A 24969-nucleotide genomic window follows, 5' to 3' on the forward strand; every position below is an offset into this window, starting at 1 on the left:
GCCTGACAAGCTACCGTAGATTGGCCTGGCTTGTCCAGAAGGTTCCCCTGCTCCACTAAACTAGGGTGGCCTCCTAAACTTATGCCCACCAGGTCAGAGTTTAGAAATCCATCTTAACAGTGTGCTTGTCTGCTTCCACTTCAGTGCTATTACTGGTCATACTGCTATAAGTAGAATCATATACCCCCTTAGTTGCCTCTTGGTAAAGATCCTATTATTAGAGTCCCACAAACCACACATCCATACCATCATATCTGTATTTTGACATTCTCCGAATATTTTTTTAATCTGGGTCTTTAAGTCTTCCTACACCCCACCCGATATGGGTTCAATCCCTGCCATCTTTACATCCCATCCAGCACTCTGACGAGACTGTATGGTACATTTCATGAAGTCTAGCCGGTGTGTAGTGTAATAGCAAAATTATTTGATGCCACATTTCCGTAAGCTGAATGGAGCATGTCAGTTTTGGAATGTTGCCCCATTAATGCTCCTGCTGCTACCCTGAAACTGCACTGCCCAGTGACAGTCTCCCACCTCTTCATATAATGCCATTGCACCGGAGGCGAACATTCAGTGATACATTAGTAGAGGGACGAGGTTTTCTGGACCCCGATTGTGTAATACATTTCTCAAAAGGGATTAGCTGCATGCTATTTTAAGCTGCGTTTGGGCCTGTATGTCAACGGTAGGGCTCACCTGGATTTCGTCGTCTGATTCACAGGATGAGAACTCTGATTCGGCAGCCTTTGCAGTCTTGTTCAAAGTTCCTTTTTTGGAGAAGAGAAAGGGTCTGTTCCGGTAGTTCGCCACAGTGGTCACGCTGGAGAACAGACAGTAACCAAAATGGCAATCTCCCTGCCCAATCCACGAGGGGAAAAAGCCAGTGGCACAAAAAAGCCCTGTTGTAGTTGGAGGTACAGCCGATGTTTAGATGTGTTTGTATGTTCCTTTCTCTTGTAGCAGTTGAAGCACTCCAATGAGGGTAGGGCGCAGAGCAATGGAGTGTAACAGGAATGTTCACAAAATCTTCCAATGAAGTTTGGGAGCAAGCAGGTAAGTTCATCAGGAGGTTCCGGGGTGCATAGAAGACTGATGTATCCACGATGGTGGAAAAGAAAGTAATCAATAGCACGGAAGAAAATGATAGTGAGGGTCAAAGGGAATCCGAACGGGAAAGGAGAAAAGAAAGATAAGGAACCAAAACCCACAATTGTAAGCTTAAGATACCCAGGAAGGGAAACCTGTAAGACAAAGAGTACTCACGAGCTGTGAAAGACAAGAAAATGAACACAGAGAGTGAGGCTATACTGTGAAGGGGATAATACAACCCGCAACGTAGCCAGAATGGAATGCCTAGATCGGCGTAGAAAGGGAGGTGACAGGAAGCGAACGGCAAAGGGATGCCGAAGGCAACAGAACACCAAGAAAATAAAAGAAGAATGAAAAGGACCAGAAAACAGAAGAAAGGAGGGCGAGGATCGCTGTAGCAGAGAGGAAGCGGAAAACACAATAAGTAGAAAGCAAAGGCACAGCAAGGGAAAAGAGAGTATAATAATAACGGAACAAGGCAGAGGGCAGCCGGAGCCAAGGAAAGCTGATCCCAGCGGTAGCATGGAGCCAGGAACAGAAACAGTTGCAACGCGATGAGGGAGCGTGGCTATCCTCGTTATGAAGGAAGGTCTGCGTAACAACTAGAGCACTGCAGGCACCATAATGGATCTTCTACATATGTTTCCAGTGTGACCATATGGTCCATCTGTTTCTCCTCATGACAGTATGACCCCTTCTTGGTGTACCGACCCCCGATTTATCCATGCCCATTACCCGGTTTATCCAGGTAACGGGCATGGAACTGCCATAGACACCGAGGGGCTGCAATATTGGCCACCGGTTCCCAGGAATCTCCAGCCTGGAAGTACCCCTTCCACCGGACCAAATACTGTAGTCTACCTCTGCAGTAACGGGAGTCCAGAATCTTTTTCCACCTCATAAACGTCTGTGCCTGTATCTCTGCCTTTCCACTTGAGCGGTCTCTTTCTATGGTGAGGATCGGGCATGTAAGTTTTCAACAAAGAAGAGTGAAAGACTGGGTGGAATCGGCTAAGTTGAGGAGGAAGCTTTAGTCGAAAGGCCACAGGATTGATACAGGATGTGATGGAAAAAGGACCCAAATACTTGGGAGCCAACTTTGAAGGGTGGGTCCAACGAGGTAGGTACTGTCAGGCTGAGAGATATCCTGTGTCCGTGGAAGCTGCTGAACCCCCGACAATCCCCCTGAAATGTAATCCTCAGAACCAGTTTATACTCTGCTCTGTTAACTACACCCCAAAGGGAAAGGGGGAAGTGGATAACATAAGAAACACCAGGCTGGCGACGTCTAGACTAGCTGATGCGGAACCTGGTTCTTCTCTTTAAGGATCTTAGAGAAGATTGGAGTAATTGCTGATAAAATTTTTCTACCTTCTTTTTTGCTTTGAAATCTTCCTTTGAGTAAAGTAGCCTTAAGAACCTTGACTCATACCTTTTAAAACTGTATAATGTTCCAGTAATGATGGGCTTAAAATGAATCCTGCTCTTCTTTCTTAATAAATTAAGTACATAGTCTCTTTAAGAACTTGCAAACATGTCCACACGCGCAAAGATTTACACGCGCAGAACACGCGCTGAAGAAAATACGCGCCGGAGAAAAACACGCGCTGAGGAACACACGCGCTATGAAAACACACGCTGAAGAAATCACGTAGCAGTCTTTTCTTGCGCTCGCGTAAACGCACTATAAATACCCGCGCTATGTACACACGCGCTGTAGAAATCACATAGCAGTCTTTTCTCGCGCTTGCGTTCACGTGCTATGAATACACGTGCTGTAGAATTCACGTATCAGTCTTTTCTCACTCTCGCGTACACGCGCTATGAACACACGCGCAATGAACACACGCGCTATGAACTCACGCGCTATAGAATTCACATAACAGACTTCCGTTGCTCGCGCGCGTTTAAGAATTAAACATTGAACTATTAACAGTGTAACATCACAGTTCTACTATTGAATTTACGTTTACTTTCTTTAAAAGTCACTAATGAATCTGAGCAACAGATTTATATATTCAAATAAACTCACTTAGCTTAAGAATGTTTCTTTTCCAAAAGAACTTCCGAAAACTCTCCTGTGAACCTGAATACTTCTCCTGAACAACCCAGAATAAGTAGCCGCTCGACTGCCAGGATTTGAAAGTTCAAATCCACTAGGCCCAAGACTTCAGCAGGAGCAGCTACAAACAAGTCCTCTCAGCTGGGGTTACGACGATGAAAGGCAGAGAGTGACAGTTTAGAACGTTAATTGTTGTCCTGCAGTTCTCTCTAGCCAATCAAAGCTTATATTGTAAAACTCCATCTTGCCTTGGGCCAGAGCCAGGAATCTGTATAGAAATGTCAAGGCCAAACCAACTGCAGTAGAAAACTTCTAACCCACACAGAAATAAAGGGGACTAATTAAAGGAAACCTGACAGGTACTTAGTTGAGAGCCACACCTTATCTCCCACTTGCCAAACGGGATTCTGGTTCCGATGTGTGTCAGCCTGGCGTTTGTATCGTGCCCGACTCTCCTGTAAATTGGTTAAGGAAGTTCTTTGCGCTCTAGTGATGTCTTCCAAGAGCGAGTCCACATTGGGTAGGCAAGAGGCCTGGAGGTAGTCCACTGGAAATGAATGGGTATGACGTCCAAAAACACAAAAGAAAGGTGACATCTTAGTGGCAGAATGAAGTGTGTTGTTATACGAGAATTCGGCCATGGGAAGAAGTGAAGCCCAGTTGTTTTGTTGTTCATTAACGAAACAGCAAAGTTATTGTTCCATGGTTGCGTTGAGTCGTTCCGTCTGTCCATTAGACTGGGGATGATATACAGAGGTGAGGGCCCGTTCAATACCCAAGAGGTCACATAATGTCTTCCTGAAAGACGAGGTAAACTGAGAACCTCTGTCAGAAAGGATTGTCTCTGGAATCCCATGGAGTCGAACAATGTCTCTAAGAAATACTTGCGCCATCGCAGGAGCAGACGGTACCCCTCTCAGAGGTGTGAAATGACCCATCTTGCTGAAACTGTCAATCGTCACCATGATTGCCGTGTATCCTTGTGACACAGGAAGATCTACCACAAAATCGGTAGAAACATGAGACCACAGAGTTGTAGGTAGACTTGGTTGATGTAACAAGCCAGTAGGCTTTGTAGAGAGCCCCTTACTTCTGGCACAGACAGGGCAGGACCCAACATAAGACTTGATATCAGGGAGGATAGTAGGCCACCCAAACATGCATCGGATGAGATTGTAGGTGGCTGCGAAGCCCTTATGTCCTGCGATCCGAGATTCATGACCCCAATGAAGAACTTGTGAGCGTAGTTTGGAGTTCGGAATGAACAGTTTTCCTTGATGAAACCACAGCCCTTCCTTCTTGATTATCTTGTCTCATACCGGAGTGGGAAGTGGTAGCAGTTCTTCTGGAGACTATTTCTCAACATCCTGGAGAAATCTTGAAACAGTCTGGACAAATCGGACTTCAGGGTACAAAACCTCTCCTTTGAAGGGAGCATTGGAAAAAAAAGAAGGGCAGCGAGATAGACTCGATGTCAGCCAGGATGTTTTTGCTGCCAGGAAGTATGGGTAATGAAAAAGTCATATTGGGCAAACAAATATGCCCATCTGGCTTGTCTGGTATTCCTACATTCCATTTGTTGTAGCACGTTGAAGTTGCTATGATCCGTGCCGATCTCGAAGGGATGTCTTGATCCTTGGAGGAGGTGTTTCCATTCTGTACATACATGTTTGATGGCCAGCAGCTCCTTTTCTATCACTGAGTAATTGATCTCGCTAGCCGATAAAGTGCGGGAAAGGTAGGCGATTGGATGTTCCACTCCATTGTGCTCTTGTTTGAGAACGGCTCCCAATGCCCCCGCAGAAGCATCGGTTTCAACAATGAAGGACTGACTTTGGTCTGGCTGTTTCAGAATGGGAGGCGAACAAAAGGCCCTTTTTAGGTCCTGATATGCATGTTCCTCTGCTTGGTTCCATACAAACAGAAAATCTTTCTTTAAAAGAGCTGTAATAGGAAGTACTCGCTCAGAGAAGTTAGCAATGAATCTTCTGTAGAAGTTGGAGAGTCCTATAAAAGGCTTGTCCCTCCTTCACTGAAGAGGGAGTGGGCCATGTGAGTATAGCCGAGACCTTCCTTGGATCCATCTCGATTCCTTGCTCAGATAGAATAAAGCCCAAGTATGGTGCCGATGACACTGCGATGAGACATTTATTTGTCAGGTTTTGGCATAGAGCTGATGGCGTCTCAAACGCTCCATGACCTCGATGAGATGAGTATGATGCTGGTGTGGATGTCGAAAGAATACTAAAATATCATCCAAGTGAACGATCACCGAGACAAACAACAAATCGGCAAAGATATGGTCCATAAACCTCTGAAAGGCTGCAGGGGCATTGACAAGGCCAAACGGCATTACCCGGTATTCAAACAATCCAAAAGGTGGCCGAAAGGCCGTCTTCCATTCGTCCCCTGTCTTGATCCGTAAGAGGTGGTAGGCTCCTCTAAGATCTAACTTGCTGAACATGCAAGATCCTTATACTGCCTCCAGAATGTCCTTTATCAGGGGCATAGGGTAGCGATCCCTCACTGTGATCTTGTTCAGCCCTCTATAGTCAATACAGGAGCGTAATTAATCCGTATCCTTCTTGGCAATGAAGAATAAAGACGCCCCTGCCGGGGATTTAGAGGGGCTTAATCAAGCCATTCTGGAGGTTTTGATTAAGATATGTTCTTAAAGCTTGCTTTTTGGGTATGGTTAATGAAAACATATGCCCAAAGGGAACTGAAGCTTCCGGAATGAGATCAATGACACAATCCTCCGGACGATGAGGAGGTAGAACCTTTGGCAACCGATCTTCAAATACGTCAGAGAAGTCCTGAAACACTGGATGGATATTAACAGCCTGAAGGGAATCCAAGGACAAGAAACATTGGCTTTTTCTAGTCGAATAGCGGAGCAACACTGTTGGATACAAAAATCTGAATCGAATTTCGAAGTGTTGAGAGCCCAATTGATAGTCGGGTTATGCCTACGAAACCAAGGTATCCCCAAGATTATGGTGAAATGCGCAGCTCTGATCACATCAAAGGTGAGGGTTTCATAATGATGGGATATGCATAATTGGATGTCTTCTGTGATTTGTACAATGGGTCCAGAACTCAACCGTCGGCCCTCAATCCCTTCCACCTTCTGTTCCTCCCCTCTGTCTACGAGGTGGATACCTTCTTGTTTGGCCCAGTTGATGTCAAGAAAGTTGCCTTCCACACCACTGTCAATGAGAGCCAATGCTTTCCTTTTTGGTTGATTCTTCCATTGAAGAGTAATTTGCAGGACCATAAGCCGGGAGTCTACTCCCGATGCTGATGCACAAGACAAGCCTTCCACAGCACCCCGGTAAGCGGCTCCCTCTAAAACCGGGATCCTTCGTTTCTCCGACGCCGTGGGGGTACTTCAGGGCAGTCCCTAAGGAGATGTGTTTCTGACACACAATATAAGCACAGGCCCTTTTCTTTGCGCCTGTTTCTTTCGGGAGCTGAAAGAGGTCCCCTGGTAAAGCCTATTTGCATTGGTTCTTCTCAAGTGCGAGGTGGCACCTGGGTGGGTTATAGGAGGCAACGTTCCTGGGACTTGTGATGTATGGGTGCAACTCTTCTTCTTCTCTGATCTACGTTCCAGGATTCTATAGTCAATCTGTAGGACCAGATTGAACAATTCAGCTAATGTCGATGGTCTAGGGACCCTTGCCAGTTCGTCTTTGAGTTTGTTGTGTGGTCCTCTTCTGAATGCGGTGTATTGTACGGTCTCTGGCCAGCCGACTTCCGCTGTGAATCTCTTAAATGGCAAAATGTACGTCATGAGATGCATGGATCCTTGTTTAATGTCAAACAAGGCTTCTCCTGCCGAGAATCCGATCTCCTGCCGTTCAAACGTCTGGCGTAACCTGGTGGTGAAGGCATTGTAGACTTGTAAAACCGGATCGTTGGACGTGACCAACGGAGTGGCCCAGGCTAAAGCGTTTCCAATCATGTTGGATATAAGGCAGCCAACACAGGTACGATCATAGGCGTAAGTAGTAGGTCTGAAGGTGAAATACACTAAGCACGCATCCAAAAATTCCTTGACCTTCTTGGGTGCTCCATCAAACTTTCCTAATGACAATGACAAAGGTGGCAGGTCGGCCGGATGGGCTTCTCTGGCAGTTACCATCTGGCGGAGAACCACATTTTCTGCCTTAACTCCCTGCATCTCCAGGGAGAGGTTCTGGACTGCATTTAACAGCTCTTGTACTTGTTCCGCATTAGCCATGTCTTTTTGGCGTTGCAATCTGTCAACGGTAGGGCTCATCTGGATTTCGTCATCGGATTCACAGGATGAGAACTTGTATTCGGCAGCCTTTGCAGTCTTGTTCAAAGTTCCTTTTTTGGAGAGGAGAAAGGGTCTGTTCCGGTAGTTCGCTACAGTGGTCACACTGGAGAACAGACTGTAACCAAAATGGCAATCTCCCAGCCCAGCCCACGAGAGGGAAAAAGCCAGTGGCACAAAAGAACCCTGTTGTAGTTGGAGGTACAGCCAATGTTTAGATGTGTATGTATGTTCCTTTCTCTTGTAGCAGTTGAAGCACTCCAATGAGGGTAGGGCACAGAGCAATGGAGTGTAACAGGAATGTTCACAAAATCTTCCAATGAAGTTTGGGAGCAAGCAGGTAACTTCATCAGGAGGTTCCGGGGTGCATAGAAGATTGATGTATTCACGATGGTGGAAAAGAAGGTAATCAATAGCACGGAAGAAAATAGCAAGGATCAAAGGGAATCTGAACGGACAAGGAGAAAAGAAAAGAAAGATAAGGAACCCAAACACACAATTGTAAGCTCAAAAAACCCAGGAAGGCAAACCCGTGAGACAGAGAGAGTACACACCGAGCTGTGAAAGACAAGAAAAAGAACACGGAGAGTGAGGCTATACTGTGAAGGGGGTAATACAACCCACAACATAGCCACAATGGAACGCCTAGATCTTTATAGAAAGCGAGCTGACAGGAAGCGAACGGCAAAGGTATGCCAAAGGCAACAAACAAGAGAAGACTAAAAGGACCAGAAAACGGAAGAAAGGAGGGCGAGGATCGCTGTAGCAGAGAGCCAAGGAAAGCTGCTATCAGCAGTAGCAGCGGAGCGAGAAACAGAAACAGTTGCAATGCGATGAGGGGGCGTGGCTATCCTTGTTATGAAGGAAGGTCTGCGTAACAAATAGAGCGCTGCAGGCACCGTAATGGATCTTCTACGTATGTTTGCAGCGTGACCATATGATCCATCTGTTTCTCCTCATGACACTGTATCCGTTCCAACTGATCAGGGTGGACTGACTGGTTTAAAATGTCAGATTTTTGCATATTGATTTTTAGGCCCGCCACTTCCAATTCCCCTACGAGTTCGGGAGGTGAGTGTTCCTGATCTGTTATTGCCAGCAGCATAACGTCAGCAAAGGCCATGATTTTATGGTTCTCCCCACCTATACTAATTCCTTTGACCCTGTCCGTGGTCCGGAGCTTAACTAATAGAGGCTCTAAGTACAGAGTATGCAATAACGGGGACAACGAGCACCCTTGTTTTGTGCCCGACTGAATGTCAATACGTTTAGAAAGGGTGCCATTCATTTGATAGCCTTATGAATGGCGAGTGTTAATTTGCACGGACCAGCCTGAGGAATCCTGATCCAAACCCCATGCATTCAAGCATGCACAAGAGAAAAGTCTGTTCTACACTGTTGGATGTTTTTTCTGCATCCAATTACACTAACAAGGTCAGTTTCTGTGTTATTGAAGTCTTCTCCATCAAATAGCAGACCCTGCGTACATTGTAATGCGTCTCTCCCTGGTATAAACCCAGATTGATCCAGCCCAATGAGCCTTGGCAGTAGTATGGTCAGTCTATTCACTAATACTTGAGTTTAAATCTTAGCATCAAGATTTATTAATAATATGGGTCTATACAGCCCAGGGACTGTCGGGCCCGTGTTAGATTTTGGAAAAATGCCACTTGCTTCATTCATATGATGTGGCATGTATAACGCACCTATACACAAGTGTTTCAAGACGCAACGAGGCAAGGGAGGAGGAACAGAGGGAAGACTGAGAAAACGATTTTACTATGCCAGGTGACATTGAGATTGCACAAGTGCAAGGAGAAAGGGGGAGGCGGCAGTGCAGTACAGTACAGTACAGTACATAGGATAAACAGTCAAAAATAAATAAATAAAAAAAACTTGCTAGAATTGCATCATTACCTTTGACTATGCCACCCTTGCTTTTTGTCATTCTTAGAACTTTGTGAGCCAGTGTTTTGCTTTTCAGTTGCCTTGCTAGCAGGCGGCTGGCCTTATTTGGCCCTATGTTGTACCGTTGCTTTGTTACAGCAGAGCTTTCACCACTCGTTTTGTGCAGAGCAAGTCTAGCTGACCTTGGGTTTGTTTTAGCGCTATTTGGCGGGCTCTCGCCAGGCCAGTTGCTATGCTCTGCTATATTTCTGTTCATTGGTCCTCCAAGTCCTTTTGTCGTTGCCCTCTGTTTCTCTCTTGTGGCTTTGATCGCTATCAACTCTTCCCCTCATCACTGCCTTAAATGCGTCCCATACCAACTCCGGCGAATCAACAAAGGCTGCCCTCCCCTCAACTGCATGCCCCCTCAACTTCCTGGGGCGAGTCAAAATTCCTATGAATGCCTGGACGCATGGACCACAGCTTTAGACATTCCTACACTCCCAGAGATCAACTTTCGGGATATGCTAAAACCCAAACCCCTGTATTCCAATCGACCGCCTGTAGCATGGAAACAAACTTGTTTCTCCCGAATTGCATCTAAAAAAGGCGACTACTTGTCCCCTGCCGTCTTCACCCGTCGGGCATTCTGTCATTGGCCAGTTTCCATATAGTGGATCAGTTCCACCAACCTGGCTCATGCAGACTCCTTTACCCTTGCCCAACGCTATACTGTCTTCCCATTCTCATGTTTTCCTGCCAGACCGAGCAGGATTCGAGATCCGATCATAACACTCCTAGAGCTCCTCCTGGAGCTGCAGAATCTGCGCCCCATCATCCTCCCTTGTGACCCTATCTTGGCAGCTTCCCACTCAAATAGAAGCCCAAAGGGAAATGTCCATTTGTATTTGTTTTTATGAGCGAGGCATCTCGCAACCGGACCCATTGCTCTTCTTTTTTGCAAGGTGCTTTGGGACAGATCTTGGCACAGATGAATGTCCACCCCATTGATCCTCACTTTTTTAAATGTATTTCTATAGCGTTGAAGCCCGCAGGCATCAGGGTGCTTTACATAAAGACAATGACAACATGAAAGTGACCTGATATGTTCTTTTTGGGAATAGGAGGCCACTGCTGCCAGGACATCTCTTGGTCTGGATTCATTTCTTCGTGGCTCCACATTGTGGATCCTGTCCAGTTGAACGGACTCCTCCTGCTCCCCACGCTGAAGATCGCAAAAATCTGCTGTACCGTGTTTATTAGGTCCTTATCCACAACAGTCTCTGCCATATTCTTGATGCAAATGTTGGATCTCATGGACCGATTCTCCAAGACCTCGCACTGCAGTTCTAAATAGCGGGAGCAGTGGGAGATAAGTTCCAGTATCTCGTTGTTTTTCTTTGTGTCATTCTATTATCTCCTGCAGGGCCTTTTCAGTGTCATCCGTGCGTTCCTCTAGTTTGGTGATGTCCAGCTTCAGTTTTTGTACGAATTGCTTCAGTTCTGTTTTTAACATTGTGAACTGTGACTGGATGGTATTCTTAAGTCGATCTTGAAAGTCCTTAAAGCACTGCTGCAGATCTTCTTTGTGGACTTCCATATTGAGTTCTTCCTGCTGCTGCCTGGATGCGCCTCCTGTCACCAGTATTTTGCAGTGCTACTATCCAAACGCTTTTGGGGGGTTCTGGCTGGCCACAGAGGATTTCTCCTTGCTTTTTGACATGGGGCTCCTCTCTTACTGCTTCCACAGTCTCTACCCCAGCTTCAGAGCTTTTGGGCCTTGTCCCTTCTCCCGGCTCCTTCACAATGCTCCCTCTTTTCTGTGCAGCATGTGCCTGGGGTGCCGTGGAGTATCACTGCTAGTGGTTGATATGCACTCCCTATAAGAGAGGGGTGAGCCGGTACTCCCTGGGCCCACTGGCGTTCAATGAACCTGGACCCTATCAATCCTCCACTTGGGGACTTTTTGCTGGGCCTCCCTCAGTTGCTGCTAACCCCTTGCCAGCCCCTCTGCTGATGGTGTGTGCTCTGGGGCGGTTACATTTCAGGGACTCCAATGCTTCCCCTGGGGACTCAGTCGGAGCCCTACTGCCCATGTGAGGGCCCCCTGCTCATTAATCCTTTGTCAGCATGCTTCTCTGCCATAGGAGCTCCTTGTGGAGGCGATTCCTGGCTGACCATAGGGTCTCCAACTTGCCTCTTGCCCCGCCAGCAGCTGCATCCCTGGCTGCCAGGGGCCTTACAACACTTGCCTGTAAGGTGCCTTCTGCGCCACGGGGGCCTGATGCCTCGCGCCTCTCTGGGTTCTTCTGCGGTGGGTACGCCCCTCACTGCCGCCCCGACGCCAGGGTCTGTACCCTACCGGGATCTCGCTCTGGATGCACCCGTCCCAGGAGACTGCTCGCTCCAGCTGGAGGGATGCAGGCATAGGTGGAGCCCAGCCCCGCCGAGCATCTCTCCCAGTGCAGGCTGTGAGTGCATCCCTGCAATCACTTCTGATGTATCGGGATCCGGGTTACAGTGACAAGCACTTACTGGATGTTCCGCAGCCGCATCATCGATGTGTGTTCACTCTAGAGTAATGCTCAAATTGTGGCCTGGTGGGGATGGAGTCCAGCAACTCGCATCCGTAACCCGCCGGCCGATATCTTAGAATCTGGATTTTTAAGGGTTTTATTGAAACGCTCTACTAGTCAGTTGGGTTTTAGGGTGGTAGTCTAGTTTTTGGGTGGTAGACCAAGGTCCTAAGAGTTTTAATGTGTAGGATCTCCTTCACCTCTGCCATTAACCAACTCATGAAGGTCGTCCCTTGATCCATTTGGATCTCCTTCAGAAAACCAAGCCGTGAAAAAAATAGAATCGGATGGTTCTGATTTTTGGGGGATTTTTTATTGCGTAATGTGAAGGCCTCTGGGTATCAAGTAGCATAATCCACGATTACCAATATATAACGATTCCCCAATTTGGATGGCTCAAGGCATCCAATTATGTCTATGCCTCTGCTGGAAAAGGGTACATCAATAATAGGTCAGGGCTGTAGTGGAGCTGAAGGAGGTATTTGGAAGCTAGTCTTTTGACACAGGGCACAAGTAAGCATACCGTATTTCACTTCAGCATAGAATTCATGCCAATAAAAGCAGCTTATTTTTTGTGCCTGTGTCTTGGCTTTACCTAAGTGACCACCTGTTAAGCGGGAGTGGGTAATTCCTAGCACCATCCTCTTGTGATGTTTATACACCATAATCTGAGATCTAGGAGTACTGTAGGGGCTGAGATCGCCTCTATAAAGTAGTCCATACTTTTTAAAAAGAACAGTTCCCGCTTTTAGACTTCCCTCTTCTTCAGATACCACATGTAGAAAAGCCTCTGCTAGGAAGGGGTTGTTATTTTGGGCAAATTCTAAGTCAGGGAAGTCTCTCACCAGGCAATGCTGGATGGGGATTTTAAATATCCCGGCATCTTTCAAATGTTCATAACGACTAGAGCGCGTCTTGTGTTTTTCAAATTCATGGATCTTCATTGCTCCAATCAGCCTCCTTGTCAAAGTGTTTCACATACATATAGCAAGGACAGGGAGTTTTGGGTGGTTTACTTGCATGATATTTAGTAGGTGTTGTGGGTAATGGAAGGGAAATATCACAGTAAGCCATAAAGGCTTGCGATATGGAGGAAAGATTCCCAAAAGGAAAAGAGGATATGTTTTCTTATCTGACGATGCCGTGTCACCCCTTGAGGGTTGCCTTGCCCCCATGTGGGTCTCCCTCATATAGCCTCCCCCAGGGTCAGGATTAGGTAGCCACTACCATCCCCTTCCCACATGGGGAGATGCTACCTCTGGTGATTACCTTGTCAGATTCATTACAATAGGTACCCGTCATTGTAGTATGCGTGTTCTGTGATGGCAAGATGTCCTTCTGTTCAGGTGTAAGCAGTAACCATAAAAAGGTAGGAACCAATACAACCAGTGCAATGCTGCAGTGCCCGTCAATTCAGTGCCCCTTAAGTTAACTAGGACTTTGTACGTTAGTGAGTTTCCAGGTATAACCTAGTATCCACAGCCATGGCAATCTGCATGAGACCCACTGTGCCTGCATCAAGGAGCACCCATTTTCAGCAAAAGAAATGGCTGCTCATTTTTGGGGCTTAAGGAGATTTTCCAGAGGAGGAGCATCAACATCTAGGACCAGATGGAAACCTTCCACTCCCTCACCCCAACCCCCACACCCTCTCCTATCAGACAAATGTCTATAGCAGGAAGCAAGCCCTCTAGGGTTTTTGACGATTGCACACTTCAATTTTTTAAGATAGATAATCCCATTCATGCTGTAACAGAGGAAGCCCCTAACAAACCTGTGGGACACAAAACCACAGGACTTTCATATGGATATGAAAAGAGGAAACTACAATTGTCAGCTCTCAGAGTTCCTATAGTCTAGCATTTCCCTCACGGCTCAGTTTCCCTCGCCAACTATAATAATGCTTGACGGGTTTTCGGTTTATCTGTCGATACAATTATCCTAAACTTTAATAGAACCATGTCCTTCACATAACAATGCAACTGGTGTGCAGGAGTCTTTCACCTTTTTTATTTTGTTTTTTGTTTTTCTTTATCTTTCTGCCAGCAATAATTTGGAATCATGGGTGTCACCTGGCTGGAGCTTCATTAGATGAGGGCTAAAACTGGGACAGTAGACCCCAGGTATGCCTCTGGTGGCCATCGCCAATTGTGTTTAGGTCATTGTTTGTCACATGGAGCACTTGTTGGGTATGGTAGAAGAAGTGTGGGTGCTCAAGACCTAGCAAGAGGCCTTTGTCTAGAGATACTAGTTTTGCCATAGTGATCATCCTTCATACCTTCCTATCCACAAGTGCCTGCATAGTCACCAGGTAGAGAAACTGAATGCTGGATTCAAAAGGTACAGTGTACCTTTGCTACCTGACTCTGGGTAAGGCTCTTGTAACCAGGACTCATGTCTGGCAGAGAGTCTCCCAGGATTTTGGGTCTCACCTTAAGTTACTAGGGTAATCCAGACGTGGACCCCTTGCTCACTATTCTTAGAGAGGCACAGCTACACCCTACTGATGAGGTTCAACCAGACCGAAACACGTGTCTGGGGTTGCTGTTGGTACTCTTGTTCAGAGGAGAATTGCCTAGCATTTCGGTGCTGGACTGCCCCAGGGCAGGACAAAGACTGATATGTTTGGGATATTTCTTCTCTGTGAAAGATAGTGAGCTAAAGACTCTGGGTAAGGCTCTTGTAACCAGGACTCATGTCTGGCAGAGAGTCTCCCAGGATCCCCCTTGTTATTTGCATATTTCAAGTAACTTTGGGTCTCACCCTAAGTTACTAGGGTAATCCAGACGTGGACCCCTTGCTCACTATTCTTAGAGAGGCACAGCTACACCCTACTGATGAGGTTCAACCAGACCGAAACACGTGTCTGGGGTTGCTGTTGGTACTCTTGTTCAGAGGAGAATTGCCTAGCATTTCGGTGCTGGACTGCCCCAGGGCAGGACAAAGACTGATATGTTTGGGATATTTCTTCTCTGTGAAAGATAGTGAGCTAAAGACTCTGGGTAAGACTCTTGTAACCAGGACTCATGTCTGGCAGAGAGTCTCCCAGGATCCCCCTTGTTATTTGCCTTTGCTACCTGAGGCACAACCGTAGGGAGAGCCTTGCATTTTCAGCTGTGGGATAAAATCACTAAGAACCATTTGATGTTGTCTATAGTACAAGAATAGGGGTAGCCTGGGGCTAATGTTCCCAGGCACGGCAACATGCCACAGTTCTGGATTTCCTTCAAAAATGGGGAGTTTTTTTAAAACTTCTAGATGATAGCAAAAATGTTGATTTCCCCAAAGAAAACGGATGCTTCAGTACTATGATGGGTGTTTGGTGATTACTTCATAAAGGTCTCATTTACTCACTTTTAACGCAGAAGTTGCTCTATTTTTAGCAGAAAGTGTAAATGGCCTGTTCAAACATTAATACTTTGTCAATATTATGCCAAAGTACCTTACAATTGGTGCTGCTCACCTGTGGCAAGAAGGAGTGCTGGACTATATATATTTTTGCTACTGCGGCTGCTTTGCTGAGAAGCTTGTCTTAAGGCTACTAAACAGGGCTCTGTCCTCTGCACTATATTATACTCTACTTTTCAAAATACGAAACTGACTTTTATAAGCCATTTATAACATGCTTAATTGCAAAGTTCTGAAACTGCATTGAAGCACTAGCGAGAAAGAAATGGAGGAGGGGCTTAAGGACCAGTGGGGAGTTAGCAAAGGGTGCAAGAGATAGAAGTTAGAGGAGACAACGGAAATGTCAGCTGGAAGGCGGTGCTGATATATGTCCACCTCCATAGTTTTTGTTGGCATATTCACACTTTGGCTTGTTCTTGGATGAGCAGTTCAAATACTTGGGATTAGGCATTTAGGAAAATTGCTGAACTTGTAGTTGTTTTATTGGCCTCTCAGTTCTTGTGGCTATAATGTAAAACCTAAGGTCAGAGGGCAGCTAGTCTGCCTCAGTGTTGCTTCTAAGGGACTTGACGTTGTCTACCTGTGGGGGACAATCTGAGCGGCATGTAGGGAACATAGTTAGGTTATATAGGTAAATTGGACCCTTTCCCCATTAAGTACAGGAAGTGACACATATGAGTTTAGACATAACTTCTTGTTGGATTTTGACTCAATGATGGTGCATATGGCTGCGGTAATATGATCCTGTCTTTTAAGGACCAGGATCATTCACAGTACCCTGCTGTTCAGTTCTGCACTAATTGCAATTGTTCCACGGCCTCCTTCATCCGACCTGGCCACTCCGATCTTCTGCACAGAATCCAGCAGATAAGATTTTCTTCCACAAGTGCAGGTGGTAGTTAGCCTTTTAACAAAGTTGATCTGTTGAGAGAAGGACTGATCCAAACCAAATTGTTGTTATTGGTCTTCATCTTTGGGAGTGGGTGATGGTGTAGTCCCCAGTGCAGCCATAAATTTTAAAGGCCAGTTGTTTGTTACACGAAGCGTAATATTGTAGGTTTTAGTGTCATCTATACTCTGATTGCTGAGGCACATCGACTCTGGAATGATTTTATTTCTTGCCAGGTTGTGAATGCTTGATGGTGGTTAGAGTCTTTGTACAGATGGATTACCTTTCACATCCATGCTAACTAGTTCCAGATCATGCTCTAATATATAGCTACTGATTAACCAAGTCAAGGGAGCTGAACTTTTACCGATGCCTTACAGGGATGTTGATGTAGTGGACGGAAAGTAGCATATTTTCACTTGTGGTAAAAGGGTTTGTCGTAGTCCAGAGCTATTCCTCCCAGACTCAGAGTGATGGGGGCGTTGGAGTGGAGTGCTAATCTTCCCATTTGAATGGCTGCGGAGAGGTCTAAACTGAAATGCTGTTGGTTTTTACCTATCCAGTGGTTTAAGTCGTCCCTTCTTCCCAAGGGGGGAGTTCCCTCCCCTTGTGAGGCTACGGAGGTGAGCCTGCTCCACATTAACCTCCCTATGGGTAGAGGCAAGGGGGATCTCACCCATAGAGACTTCCCTTAGGGGATAAGGTCTCCTGTTCCTGTGAGGAACTCCCTAAACCATTTCACATGATGGCAAATATGGGTCTATCTAATATCCAAAGTAGTGTCAAGTCCCGAGACTTGGCAGAAGAGAGATTTTATGCCATTACCAGAAAGGAAAATGAAAATGTCTCTTTAAATAAAAATCAACTGGGACGATGAGGTTGCAGAAAGAGTGCAGGATGAACAAATCGTAGAGAGAAAGTAACTCAGACACATGCAGGGGAGGCCTCCTCTTCAGTGTAAGAGCTGGAGGAGGCAGAGCTGGAGATAGATGCAAAGACCACGGCATTCAGAAGTGCTGTGAGAGTGAGAAACAAAATGCTGGAAGGTCAGCATGTGCAGAAAACGAGAAGCAGAGGCAAGTTGAGCCCAATGTGTGACAGTGGCGTGACCACAAGGTAGTTGTGGTGGGCAAGCTGCCCGTCTAGCAATGCAGACATCATACCGATCAGGAATTGGCAAACGCACTGGTCATCTGTCGAGTTACCAAGACGCCAAGAGACCCTCAAGCAGAAGATGCTGATGGGAGAGATACCGAGCGAAGGAGAACATTGCACGCAAGTACAGGCCCTGGTGACATTCCCCCGACAGAGCAAAGGTAAATAGGAGAATGGGAGAACTGGGAGGCCAAACAGGACTCATTATACAAGCATAGAGACTGGTCTGACAAAATTGTAAAACTAAATCTGATGAACTTGAACAGTGTTAATGTAAGAAGAAGGATCACAAATAATCCTGACTGGGATAAATGAAACGTGGGTCACATTACCCTCCAAAGAGGTGAAAACAAGGTGAAAACAAGCAGTTACTCAAGGACCATTAAGGGTAATGTAACAGAGAAAGAATATTCTCAAGGAAGAAAAGCCTCGGGAATAAATATTTTAATGCACAAGACAGACTATGCCAAGAACGGTTGAAGCATATTTGCACAGAAAACAAAAACACAGGAAAGGACACTTTCCACAATTACCCAGAGCATATTGGCACAAAGCAAAGGATTCAACAAGGCCCAAAGAAAGTAATCATGGACATTGAGCTGCCATTCCAAGATGGCCACTCGTTTTTACCCTGCACTGGAGTGCTGGGCCGGTGCTGCTGGGGGGCATTGATTGGCTGGAGCATGTAACATCAGGGCCAATGGGAAGGCCGGCAGGCTTGGCCGGCCCTCTTCACAAGGCCCACTCCCGGCCCTCCCCACTGCTCACTCTTCCTCACTATCCCTCTTTCTGATGGGGCTGCCGGAGCGGCTTCAGCTTTCCCCTCCACCTGACCTTCTCTTCACTCTGTGCACTACGATCCTGGACACCCTGGAAGGTAAGCCCTCTACCATTGGGCCACTCCAAGATGCGCGCGAGGACGCTCGAAAATGAACATTTATGCAAATAATATTTTATGCACAGGCTTGTGCTACATCTGTAAATTGCAGACTCTGTGAGCCAGAAATCGCTCCGTTTTGTTTTACTCTGCTGTCATTTGTACTCCGTTTTGATGTGGAGCTGCCATTCCAAGATGGCCTCTCGTTTTTACCCTGCACTGGAGTGCTGGGCCTGGTGCTGCTGGGGGGCATTGATTGGCTGGAGCATGTAACATCAGGGCCAATGGGAAGGCCGGCAGGCTTGGCCTGCCCTCCTCACAAGGCCCACTCCTAAGGCCTTGTCTACCGCTGTCCACCGTGGTACGCCGGATCGCCGGCCCCCCGTGAGTCATTGTGTGCCCCCCTGCCCCCCCTTTAGTCACTGTGTGCCCCCCTGCCCCTGTTACTCACTGTGTGCCCCCCTGCCCCCGTGAGTCATTGTTTGCCCCCCTGCCCCCCCATTAGTCACTGTGTGCCCCCCTGCCCCCGTTACTCACTGTGTGCCCCCCTGCCCCCCGTGAGTCATTGTGTGCCCCTCTGCCCCCCCGTTAGTCACTGTGTGGCCCCCTGCCCCCGAGAGTCATTGTGTGCCCCTCTGCCCCCCCGTTAGTCACTGTGTGCCCCCCTGCCCCCGAGAGTCATTGTGTGCCCCCCTGCCCCCCCGTTAGTCACTGTGTGCCCCCCTGCCCCCCGTTAGTCAGTGTGCCCCCCTGCCCCACCGTTTAGTCACTGTGCCCCCCTGACCCCCTGAGTCATTGTGTGCCACCCCTGCCCCCCATTAGTCACTGTGACCCCCTGTCTCCCCATTAGTCACTGTGAGCCCCCCTGCCCCCCCTTTAGTCACTGTGTGACCCCCTGTCTCCCCGTTAGTCACAGTGAGCCCCCCTGCCCCCCTTTAGTCACTGTGTAACCCCCTCCTCAATTCCATCCTCTATTACCTTCCTACTCCCCCCTTCTCTCTCCCCCCTCTCAGCCCTCCTCCTCCTAGCACTTACTCCTGTCATCTGTTCCGTGACTCTTGACAGCAGCTTGTCTGTCTCCCCTCCTCCCCTCCTTGTTCTTCTCCCTCCTCCCCCCTCCCCTGCTTTTTAAATTTGTCACCGACATTTTTGCTCAGTAGCGTGCCTTGTTCTCCTTTCTTCCCCCTTCTTCCCCTTGCCCCCCCTCCCACCCCGCCTCTTGTTACCACCTGCACTGCGTAAATTGTCGTCAGACATAGTAATGTTACTGCTTGCTTTGTTCTCCTTCCTATCCATTACCTCTTACCTTACTTGTTCTATGCACTTGCACTATCAGAAATGTCGACAGGCCTATTATGATAGTTATTTTTCACATTCTGTATTGTTCAAGGACTTTTACTGAATGAACTGTATTTTCCTATGTCCCCTCCCTCCTTGAAGCGCTTTGAAACACTTGTGTATAGGCGCTATATAAATAAACTATCATATCATAACATAACCGAGAAAGAATATTATAAAGTGAGGCACTGAAAAGCCTCGGGAATAAATGATCTACAAAACCGACTACAACAAGAAAGCTTGAAGCCAAATCGTAAACGACATATAGGAATGGAAACTATGAGTCTAAGAGAACTACAGGAACTGGTGCAGAAAGTAACAAGAGTATATTTGTAATAAAATATTAAAAGAAACTTGAAATAAAAGAAAGATATGCAAAGATTCCATCAGGAGAATGGAGTCCTTCTTCTGACCTTAGTTTGTTAGAATAGCGGCAGGATCAGTTAGCAGTAGTTTTGGACAGCAGACTTATTCCTTTGGACATTTCCTGACGAACACCTTAGTTGGTCAAATAGATAGGGAATACTGCATAGCAATAAGGAAATGTAGGCCTTATTCTTTAATAAATACATGTTGGAAATGTCTCCTGTGTGTCGTGTCCTCCTTCTGACACATCACACTATCTAGCAGCATGGATTCTATGCACTTGGGTGGTCTGAATCCTAATTGATGATCGTGGAGTGGGATTACTATACCATGAACAACAAAAAAATGGACCAATAAGATAGAGAATGACAGATCATATGCATTTATCTTTTTCTATATAACAACAAATGCCACTTTCAAAGTTCAATTTTCTTTTCATTATTTTAAACATAAAAAATTCAATATCTCCACAATAAAAATGTAATCTTTTGAAATTCAGCTCACATACATTCATTCCTACCATACATTCTTTCTCTCTTACCACAAATTAATTTGTGCCTACACACACGTCCCACTAGGTCACCATAAACAATATTCAATTTTAACACTATTAGGGTCCCTCTGCCTGTTATAAGGTGATTTTTTTTATTTTTTTTATTCTGTGTACAGTTATTTCCACAGATATGCTTATATCTGTGGAAATAACTGTACACAGAAAAAAAATCAATGAGAAGTGGCAGAATAGAGATTTTATGCCATTACCAGAAAGGAAAATGAAAATGTCTCTTTAAATAAAACATCAACTGGGACGAAGAGGTTGCAGAAAGAGTGTAGGCTGAACAAAGCTGAGAAAGAAAGTAACTCGGACACATGCAGGGCAGGCCCCCTCTTGAGTGTAAGAGCTGGAGGAGGCAGAGCTGGAGATAGATGCAGAGGCCACAACATTCAGAAGTGCTGTGAGAATGGGAAACACAACGCTGGAAGATCAGCGTGTGCAGAAAGCGAGAAGCAGAGGCAAGTTGATCCCAATGTGTGACGGTGGCGTGACCACAAGGAAGTCGTGGTGGGCAAGCTGGCCGACACCATACCGATCAGGAATTGGCAAACGCACCTGTCATCTGTCGAGTTACCAAGACGCCAAGAGAGAACAAGAGAAACCGAGCGATGGAGAACATTGCACGCCAGTACAGGCTCTGATGACATTCCCCCGACAGAGCAAAGGTACCCTAATAGTGTTAACATTGAATATTATTTCTGGTGACCAAGTGGGTCATGTGTGTAGGCACAAATTAATTTGTGGTAAGAGAGAAAGAATGTATGGTGGGAATGAATTAATGTATGTGAGTTGAATTTCAAAAGATTGCATTTTTATTGTGGAGATATTGAATTTTTTATGTTTGACACAAGCAACGTATATATACTACTACTTCCGGGCTATGTCCTTCCTCTTAGGCCCGTTGATGCTGGCAAGATGGTGAAGGTCCCCAAAACTTGCAGGACTTACTGCAAGAAGTGTGGCAAGCACCAGCCACATAAAGTAACTCAGTACAAGAAGGGAAAGGATTCTTTGTATGCACAGGGAAAGAGACGATACGATCGTAAGCAGAGTGGTTATGGTGGCCAGACCAAGCCAATTTTCCGCAAAAAGGCGAAGACCACAAAAAAGATTGTGCTGAGATTGGAGTGTGTCGAGTCAAATTGCAGGTCCAAGAGGATGTTGGCTATCAAACGATGCAAACACTTTGAATTGGGAGGAGATAAAAAGAGAAAGGGCCAGGTCATCCAGTTCTAGGTCATCTTTTATTTTGAGCTGCAATAAAATAGTTAAACATAAAAAAAAAATAATTTTTTATGTTTAAAATAATAAAAATATGATCTGTCATCCTCTATCCTATTGGTCATTTTTTTTGTTGTTCAAGGTATTTAGCCTGAGGGACCGGGGATTGTAATCTGGCACCCCTTAATTTTTTGAGATTACTATACCCTTCAGGTTCAGTGACTTTGATGGGAGGTTTGCAATAGGATGGTAGTTCGAAGGTTCTGATAGCTCAGTATTTACTTTTTTCAACAGTGGTACAATGGAGTCTTTCTTAAGAGTACTAAAAACCATGTTTCGTGGGGTAAAGGAGAAATCTTTAAAGGCTGGTGCCAAGGATTTGATAATTGACTTTTAGGAAAGGTGCTGGATACAGATTGCTGTGTGCCGGTGATACCTTCCTGCTCTTCACAATTGTCATCTTCTGAGATATGGATAAATGTGTTGAAGATTATCTCCATTATCAGGAACTGGGTGTTGGATGCTGGTAGTCCACATCTCAGAAGTTTTTACATTTCCTGATAGTTTGATTTGCTCTATCATGTTTTCTCCATGCTCATTTGGAGTAGTTTTGCACCAGTAGTAGTTGTAATAGTAATCTCAGTATACAGACCATAAAATTCACATATTGACACACAGTTCCACATTGAAATACTACAATATCAGCTTCATTCCTACAACATTTCTTAATATCGTACCAGCTAACATTCCATAAAGTCACTGTTTAAAAAGCGACTATTTCATTGCAAATTGAATGGACGAAACACTAATAATTCTTATGTTTCCATGCTTTCTTCAGATATTGGGACTGAGCCATAACTCAATCACTCTGGGTTCCTACATGGTTTCGATGGCCTGACTGGCAGTACCACTTTTTAGGGAAATATAGGGAGGAAAAATCCATCTTCATCTCAGATTATTGTATGGAGGACCAAATATTAGAAAATGCAATCATTTCCAAGCATTGGCAAGTTCCCTTCCCACTGTACTGTTTAAAAAAGCATTGTGCATCTCCCCCTTGTCTCATAAAATTCAGTATAGACTTGTTGATCTGTTTTCCTCCATCGTCGTCTTTCATCTAAATGTACTCCCAATTGGTCCTAGAAGACAATCTTCTCGACTTCAACATTTCCCAGAAGAATTGGTGGTGGTAGATTTGCCAAAGGATTTAGAACATATCAATGTTTTGGTCTTTGAGAGATGATTTCCAAACCCATTCTCAGAGCTTAGGCTGCAAATTAATTTAACGCCTTTTGGAAACCCAACCTCAGTACTGTATTGAAGGCGTATAGGAGAATTCCCTTTTTTTTTTGCCTCCTAAGAGTGGAGCATCCATATCTAGGTTTTCAATTTCTATGGCTATAACGAAGCTCTGCCTTGCACCTCTATCTAGAGGGAAGGAGTAGGCTTGTGGGGTTCCTGTCATGATGGTGGAGTGTATGTGTTGCATGAACAAGGGATGGCACTGTTGTCTCTGCTTGCAGCATTGAGTGTTTCAGTCCCCAAATGCCTGAAGGGTTCGAGGTGGGTAAGCAGCAGCTGGCAAATCCCAAAGAAAAATGTAATTGAGTAGGCCCATGCGTAAATGTGTAATAGTTGCTGAGATGGCGAGTGAATACAAATGGATTTTATTTTTAGTACAAAATAAAGAAATCAAATGTATTCAAATTGTTTTTTATGCTAATCATTTGTTTGATTTAAATACTTTTGGGGGAAGAAATCTAAAAGAGTGTGTGTCCCATTAGTTTAATTAGAATTATATCCAGCTAATTTTCTTGAAAATATTCTCAATCCTCTTTACAAGGCCTTAGCTGTTACTGAAGAGGAGTTGGAATTGACATGGGCACCCATCAATCATCACTCTCATAATGCAAATTATAATAAACGTCAGGACGGTGACTGACTGCCCTCATGGGTGGGACCAGACTGATGTGCTAATATTTCCCATTTGGTAAGGCTCAGTGAGCTAAAACGTGATTGCAGACCCTTCTGAGTGGGAGACATCCCACGGAGCAGGTTATTTGGCAGTGTTTATTTTCAGTAGAGGGACTGCCAGATTTTGCACAAATTGAGAAATGGCTTCAAACCTGACAAAGCAGGATCGGCAATCTTTTTTTCAGATTATCAGCCAATCTAAAGTGGGATTGAAGATTAATTTGTAGCAGAAGCCAGGTTCCCTATGTTGACAGTTTTTTAAAATTTATATTTCAGGCACCTGTTTTAGATTAAAGCACTGTAAACCAAATCCTATGTTTTCTTTTTTTTTTTTAAGGGAATGTTTAATTCAAAAATTAAAATGCCTGTTTTGATTAAAAAAAGAGTGCATATTTGCAGTAGCTGTGCTCTTGTTGAAAATGTCCAGAATCTAACATGTTATTTTTTAGTTAAATAAAACAATTTCAATGTCTGACTGCAGATCTACTTCTACTAAAGCAGCATGGCTGGAAAATCTTCCAATGTAATGATTTAATCTGTTAAATTGGAGATGGTTCACCTCTAAAATACTTCACAAATAACTGATTTAATTCGTGAATGGCATCATTCATTTTCTGATATAGCTGTAAAACTAATCTGAAAAATAAATCGCTGTATGGTTTACAGATTAGCCGCTGCAGGTCATGCAAGGGATTCCAGAAGCTGTCTTTGGTCCACAGGCAACATTGTATCTGCCACTTTAGAGCTGTATTTTGATGTGAACTATTACTCGTGCACATTCTTCAGTACATTTATCTACAAAAGGAATTGTTTACTATGTATCAGTTTCTTAATAGAATTATGTACATTTATGCTGTTATTAAAATTGATGATTCTTCAAGAAAGTCATGCGTTTTTTATTTTTGGCGGATTTAAAAAAATCTTAAATCAAATTGATTTTAATCGGATCAAGCAGTCCGCCCTGACTGATGTTATTGTTCATTTTACTTGAAATGTTATGTTGCTGAGTCTTAAATAGCTCTATTGTGTAATGTTTCTGCAGTGTGGTATACAAGTATAAAACACATATAGAGTGGCTTCTGCCATTTGTATGGCCTCTTGGCACGTTTGGTGTTTCAGGCAAGAAGGGTACTGTGGTTAGCGTGAAAGCAGGAAAGCAAGGTTGATGTGCTAAAATGGTGGACAAGGTAAAATTGGCAAAACCGTACTCTAGTTCGGGTATGCGTCTACAAATTCAGAAACATATGGTGATGTGTTGCATGGTG

The 24969-nt window shown here is 45.2% G+C and overlaps 2 protein-coding genes across 3 annotated transcripts in view; both read left to right on the forward strand.

The window, feature by feature from the left end:
* The window catches only part of TMEM107 (transmembrane protein 107), a 178532-nt gene that overhangs the window by 148484 nt on the left and 5079 nt on the right, over nt 1-24969 (forward strand). The window lies entirely within an intron of this gene.
* LOC138568689 (large ribosomal subunit protein eL42-like) lies at nt 21385-21798 on the forward strand. The gene has a single exon (XM_069646467.1). It carries the CDS (start codon nt 21425-21427, stop codon nt 21743-21745), a length of 321 nt encoding a protein of 106 aa, XP_069502568.1. The 5' UTR covers nt 21385-21424; the 3' UTR covers nt 21746-21798.

The sequence above is a fragment of the Ambystoma mexicanum genome, chromosome 1p (genome assembly GCF_040938575.1).
Source record: "Ambystoma mexicanum isolate Mex_15411 chromosome 1p, UKY_AmexF1_1, whole genome shotgun sequence".
Classification (NCBI taxonomy): Eukaryota; Metazoa; Chordata; class Amphibia; order Caudata; family Ambystomatidae; genus Ambystoma; species Ambystoma mexicanum.